The 7,118-nt window shown below is 45.2% G+C and overlaps 1 protein-coding gene across 1 annotated transcript; it reads right to left on the reverse strand.

Moving 5' to 3' along the window:
* Positions 1 to 3,867: 3,867 nt before the first annotated feature.
* On the reverse strand, positions 3,868 to 5,024 carry LOC147270815 (uncharacterized). The gene has a single exon (XM_086200486.1). It carries the CDS (start codon positions 4,892 to 4,894, stop codon positions 4,178 to 4,180), a length of 717 nt encoding a protein of 238 aa, XP_086056612.1. The 5' UTR covers positions 4,895 to 5,024; the 3' UTR covers positions 3,868 to 4,177.
* Between the last annotated feature and the right edge of the window lie 2,094 nt (positions 5,025 to 7,118).

The following is a 7,118-nucleotide window of genomic DNA, read 5'->3' on the forward strand; positions in this document are numbered from 1 at the left end:
AGGTTTGAACTGGGATCACTGGATTCAGAGTCTAGAGTGCTCACCATTCCACCATGGAACCATCAAAGATGAAACAAGTGAGACAAACTATGGCACTAAGCATGTACGAGGGACTACAGTGGTTTTCTGGATCTAATTTCCACAAACAAATGATGATTTGGGGAAAGGTCTGACAAAGTCTGACAAACATCCCCTGATTTTTTCACAAACAAATGATGATTTTTAGACAGTAACACAGGGCTCTTATTTTGGAGGGCCATCAGGATGTGAAATATCCCAGACCTCTGAGATCAGAGTGTTCACTTTGATCTCAGGGTCCTGAATTTAGAGGGTTCCTTCTTTGGTCTCCAAGTTCTAACTCCCATCTGACTGAATCCTTTTTTTAATGAACTCCTCAGACCCTGATGATGTCAGGAAGAAATCCAGACATTCAGTTCTCATCTCAGCTGTTCTGACTGAGACGTCAAGCAGTCAGGAAAAAGTGTTACGACCCAAAGTGGGACCTTTACAGGAGCTAACAAAGTGTCTTTTTTCCTAAACTACTTGAGGAACTGGTGAAACCAGTAAAATATGCATTTCTGTGTGCAGACCAGTGAGGAGCCTGGGTGAGTGGAAGGATGTTTACCACCAACACAGAACCCAGACTTTAGTCATGTGATGAGATGGAGACTCTGATTATGAAGTTAATGGACAAAATGTGACTTGAAGGATGAACACAAATGGGTTTTTGAACCAAACACATTCCTTCAGTAGACTTTGATCCAACATTGAAGTTAGAGTTTGGTGGCTGCTCCATGTTGGAGGAAACCAGGCGATGTTGGACCGTCACAGGGAAGCTCCTTTGCCTCCTCTGCTGCAAGTTCAACCACTCACTCCCATCAGTGGAGAGCAGCTTCAACTGGGTTTGGAATGTACCATTGTGGATGCATAGGAATGTGGAGAAAATGTCCTTTGTCAGAAGTGGGATTTGAACCCACGCCTCCAGGAGAGACTGCAACCTGAACGCAGCGCCTTAGACCGCTCGGCCATCCTGACAGAAACTTAGATGCAGACTGAATTAATTCACTGACAAAGTAGAATTTTTGTTAACATTAAACACAGTCTGTGTTCATGGTAGGAAGAAATGAATGTGTGTGTGTGTGTGTGTGTTTGTGTGTGTGTGAAGTCACAACAAAGTTCTCTCATGACTCTTTACTAGTAGAGCAGGTCCAGCACCAAACTCCTTCAATGAATCTACACCAACAATTCTCCATCAGCAGCACATCCTGCAACAGTGGTGATGAAAACCTTCCTTTTAACAGGCAGGAACGTCGAGCAGATCCAGGATCAGTGGGGACGGACGTCTGCTTTGACCGGTTGGGGGGAAAGAGAGCAGGAGAGCAGGGCAGAGACAAAGTCCACTTTCTGACTGAAGCAAAAGTAGACTTCAAAAGGTTTTTCTGATTCAACATAGCAGCTAAATTTTTCATTTCTCCACTGATTATCTGTTAAGGTTCATGGGGGGGGGGTGGAGCCTATCACAGCTGACTTTGGTCGAGAGGCGGGGTTCACCCTGGACAGGTCACCAGTCCATCACAGGACCAACACATAGAGACAGACAACCAGTCACTCTCACAGTCACGCCTACAGTCAATTTAGAGTATCAATCAGCCTCGTCCCCCCTTGATGTCTTTGGACTGTGGGAGGAAGCTGGAGTACCAGAGAGAACCACGCAGGAACAGGGAGAACATGGAGACTCACACAGAAAGATCCTGTGCTGGAGCCAGGACTAGAACCTGGAACCTTCTTGCTGTGAGGCCACAGTGCTGACCACTGCACCACCGTGCTGGATTTTCTGTAACATCAAGTACATCTGAACTGGCACTTGACAGTGACAGCAAGAGAACAAAAATCCCAGTGTGTCATCAACATTTCCTGTCAAATCAATGATAGAAGCTGAAAACTAACGTTTCCTGACAGGTTGCTGTTTCCACTCCAGAGCAACCAGTAGTTGATCCTATCAGACCAGTCTGATGAACGAAGCTTTTCACTTTACCAGTGGAATCACTGGGAAAAGAAACTCCTCCTGTCAGACGAAGGCTTCACTGTGTTGAGGAGGGTTTGTTCAGATGATTCTAGAAGACCAGCGAAATTTAGGTAAAAACAAATGTGTATATATAGAAGCCGCACTGGACTCTAAGCCGCAGGTGTTTTAATGTTTAATGACCACATGTAAGGGTTTGTGCACAGAGGGGATTGTCAGGAAAGAGACGGCTGTTTGGGGAAGCTTCCAATTTGTTAACATTTCCTACAAACAACAAGTTGCATACATGCATCACTTATAACAACAGTACGGAACATGAACCGTGCTGTGTAAACTGTCCTGTATCACACGACACATCGCGTTTCAGACACACAAACTTTCACAGCATTTGAAACGTGTTTACTGAGGAGAAATAAACGGTGCTCTCTCAGCGAACGGACCATAAACGAAGCTTACAGCGCTGGACGAGGCTACCCTTAATTAACAGGGCTGCAACTAACGACTATTTTAATAGTCCACTAGTCACCGACTATTGAAACGATTAGTTGACTAATCGGATATTTATTAATTTTTTCTTAAATTTAGCATGAAGTTGATTTAATTATGAGGCAATGATAATAAACAAGAAAGATGGTACAATGAAAAATACATCCTTTATTGAACAATGTAGGTTCGTACAAAAATTAAATAAAAACGTCCTGTCTAAAACAAATTAGGCCCAGTGCTCGGTCAGCAGAGACATAGATCCATAAATAAATAAACCTCTGTCAGGCAAATAAATAATAAATTAAAATCAAGTAAACACTTTTATAGCGAAAATACGCTTCTAAAATGTACCATGTGTGTCATAAAAACCATATTGGCTTGAATGTTCCTTGAATCTCACCGAGGCGAGTCAGACTCTGTTCCGTTCAACTGCCCCACGTGCTTTCTCTTTAAATGTTCCTGCATCGCCGAGGTGCTGCCATGACACCAAGGTCTGCTTTGCAACCTTTCCAAGTAGTCTTTTTATTCGCCGTATCCAGGCTGAAATACCACCAAACTTTAGAAGTTTGGTACACGTACCTGATGTTGACGCCGCCATTTCTGTATGTTACCGCTCAGAGACAGAGACGCTACTGCGCATGAGCGACTCTCAGCAGAGATTATAATCAGGTGAGAAGCCTCACTCTGTTGGAAAAACGCGTCTGGCGACAATGGACTTCACTGTCGACTATTTCAATTATCAAATTTTTGTCAACAACGTCGACTAATCATTGCAGCCCTACGAATTAAGTGTTTTTTAAAAGTGCCTGTAACATAGCAGTAGGCCTAAAGGTGCAGTAACATCTGTTTAAAATATAACCAGCCTACCAGCCGCACCGTTGTATAAGCCGCAGCGTTCAAAGCAGGGGGAAAAAGTAGCGGCTGATAGTCCAGAAATTACCGTATATATAATTTTATTTTAATATTTCGAGATCACAATAATCTTACAATTTACAACTACAATTAAACAAATGAACAAACACAAAGAAAATAGGTCTAAATTCTTGCTTGTGTTGTACGTCGCTTTGGACAAAAGCGTCTGCTAAATGAAATTGTAGTAGAATTGTAGTTGTAGTAGAAAATACTTTGTTCAGATATTGCGCAGTTTAGGTGTCGCTGGGCTTTCCGCACATGCCGGCTGCCTGCTGACACGTCGAGTGCTGTCAAACGTCTCTGAAGAAGGCAAATGCTGATCACCGAAATTGCACAAGGTCTGAAGAAAGAAGTTAAAAACTTTGACTTAATAAGAAGACATGATACACGTTTTTGAGACAAATAACATACACTTCAATCGGACACTTAAAATGTATTTTCCCAAGCCACGCAGAGCTGCAACTTAAGGATGAAAAAGCCACATGCGGCTCCGGAGCCGCAGTTGTCGACCCCTGGGTTAGAGGATCAAATTAGTAGAAAAGCATTGGCACAAAGGGAAACTTCCTCATTCCCTGAACGCAGCTTCATCAAACAGAGCAATGCTAACTGTTCACCTGCAGTAGTGAAGTCTTCAGGACAGGAAGTTGATCAAACATGGGAACTTTGACTCAGATCAACCAGGCAGGGAGGAGTTATCAGAGAATACATTCATTATTTGGCTTTCAACCTGCGTTTCCCACTCTTTTTTTCAAAGCTTCAGTGCGATATTTTGACAAATGGTTTCTCCCCAGTGTGCGTTTTCATGTGTGTTTTCAGATGTCCCTTTACTGAGAATCTTTTGCCACAAACTGAGCAGGGGAATGGTTTTTCCCCAGTGTGCGTTCTCATGCGTGTTTTCAGATGTCCCTTTACCGAGAATCTTTTAGCACAAACTGAGCAGGGGAATGGTTTCTCCCCAGTGTGTGTTCTCATGTGTGTTTTCAAACATCCCTTAACTGAGAATCTTTTGCCACAAACTGAGCAGGGGAATGGTTTCTCCCCAGTGTGCTTTCTCATGTGTCTTTTCAGATGTCCCTGTTGTGAGAATATTTTGTCACAAACTAAGCAGGGAAACGGTTTTTCCCCAGTGTGTTTTCTCATGTGTCTTTTCAGATGTCCCTGATCTGAGAATCTTTTGCCACAAACTGAGCAGGGGAATGGTTTCTCTCCAGTATGCATTCTCATGTGTCTGTTCAGACAACCCTTTACTGAAAATCTTGCGCCACAAACTGAGCAGGGGAATGGTTTCTCTCCAGTGTGTGATCTCATGTGTCTTTTCAGATGTCCCTTTTCTAAAAATCTTGAGCCACAATCTGAGCAGGGAAACAGTTTCTCTCCAGTATGTGTTCTCATGTGTGTTTTCAAATATCCCTTTGAGAATCCTCTACCACAAATTGAGCATGGGGATGGTTTCTCCCCAGTGTGTGTTCTCATGTGTTTATCCAAAAGCCTTCTATTACTAAAACCTTTACTGCATGTTGAGCACCTAAAGGGACGCTCATCCTCACTGACTTCTGTCTCAGATTCAGAAGGACCAAAGGTCACGTTCCTGATGATCTCTGATTCTCTTTCAGTCTTTAGTTTTTGATCTTTTGAGCTGCAATGAGTCACTTCCTGTCCTGGGCTCAGTTTCTGAAGCAAATTCCTCCTTGAGCCAAAGGGTTCCTTGTGCTCAGAGGTGGCCGTGTTATCAGGTCTGACCCAATCATCCTCACTGACTTCAGTCTCAGCTTCAAAAGAGTCTGACATCTGGTCTTCAGTCTGGGGTTGTACAAGTGGATCTGGATCTACCTTGCTGGCTGGTTCTGGTTCTGGTCCTCCACTCTCTTCTCCATCAGCTTCTGTTTTCAGAGGATGAATTGGGCTGCTGCTCAGAGACTCTTCTTTCAAGTTCTCCTCAGTTAGACTCTGATGAAGCTTTGGGAACTGAGGTTTCTCTTAGTCCCCTTCACTCTTCACAGGGACCAGAGTGAAGGTGAACGTGGTGATATCAGCCTCCTGCTGCCCTTGAAGCTGCCCTCCCTCCTCACTGGTCCAGAGCTCCTCCCACTCCTCTTTAATGTGGGGGGGCTCTGGGTCCTGCAGCTCAGGGGGAACCTCTTCTTTAATCACCAGCAGCTGCTCCACATCTGCAGGACACAAACAGCAACATCAGAAATCTCTTCATTTGACTCTGAAACAGTGGAGCAACAGACAGAAACAGAAATCAACTCAATGAAAAGAGACGTCCTGCTACTGACGACCAGTCAGCAAACTGGGAACAGAAACGCTGGCTTCAGATGCTTGGATCAACGTTGTGTCACCAAGGTCAAAGGTCACTGGTCCCCTCTGCTGAATGGTTTTGTCCATTCATGATCACATCTGCTAGTCAGAATGTTCATTTCTAGAATGAGACCCTGTAGGAGAATGAGAGTTCAGTCCCTAGAACCAGAGGGAACCTGTACCGATGCTAAACATGTCAGCCCACCTCCACTCACAGCCAGGGAGGTGCTGGTCACTGGGAGAAGTGGAATGATTCCCTAATGGCCGGTCCAGCCCAGGCCAACCGGGCAGTGGAGAAAAAAAGGTTGTTTTTAATGGGCTGATATAATTTCCAGTGTACAGGATCATCTTTTAACAAGGTACCACCGTAGCAGCCTACAGAAGAACGACACAAGGACACCAACATGCACAGCATGCTGGGCCAGCCTGTCACACACGACTCAGTTAGCAGGAGTTAGCAACACAGTGTGAATGTCCCCTCAGCTTGGTCTTGTCTTGGTTCAGTTCAATGGTAACATGCTTCTGATGCCTGTCAATGGGAGTGTTCTTAACATTGACCACTGACAGTGACTCACACCTCAGGTTCCAGCCCTGGAGTGACGATTCCTGAGATCCACTGATGCGTCAGGTCTTTGTTTCTTTCACTTCATGATCATCATGGACCCATCAAAAAATAACACAACACAAAAACACCTACACGGGAAATACTTAGCTCTCTGGCACACATAACGTCTGGACCAATATTAATATTAATATTTATATATAAAAAAGAATAAATGGCACACAAACAAGCAACCGGCGGCGCTCCCACGCCCCGGGTGCCTCCCTGAATTTTAACTACATTCTAGTCATCCACACCATCACATCTACACTCCCACGCACAACACACACCCTGCACCCATGTTGGGATGGGGGGGTAGCTGGGGCGGGGAGTGGGTCCATTGCTGCCCCTTTTGCTAACTGCACCAGCGCGGGCCTGGGTTGGGCCTGTGGCCTGGGGGGGGGGGGGGGGTTCCTGGGGCTCCCTGTGTTCAGGGGGTTTCTGGGTGCCCTGGTGGTTTGGTCCTGACCTGCCTGCTATCCTGGACTGGGGGTGTGATGTTCTGGTCCCCCACATCAGCTACAGTCAGCTACCCACAGCATCCAAGACAAACCGTAGCACGCACGCACGCACACACACACACACACACACACACACACACACACACACACACACACACACACACGCACACACACACACACACACACACACACACACACCTGGTCTCAAAATACACGCCTCTCTGGCTACAAAGACAGGTCAGTGAGAGTTTTTCTCGACTGATAACTTCTGTTGTTCTGTGTTGTAGAACTGTAATACTCTGAGAAGAAATACCTGCTGGCTCTACTCTCTCTC

Source organism: Aulostomus chinensis, chromosome 1, assembly GCF_037954235.1.
Source record: "Aulostomus chinensis isolate RoL2024-O1b breed Wild chromosome 1, RoL_Achi_v1.0, whole genome shotgun sequence".
Lineage (NCBI taxonomy): Eukaryota > Metazoa > Chordata > Actinopteri > Syngnathiformes > Aulostomidae > Aulostomus > Aulostomus chinensis.

Excerpts from the sequence above, each read along its gene's own strand:
- LOC147270815 (XM_086200486.1), bottom strand. The coding sequence starts at position 4,894 with ATGAGAACACACACTGGGGAGAAACCATCCCCATGCTCAATTTGTGGT.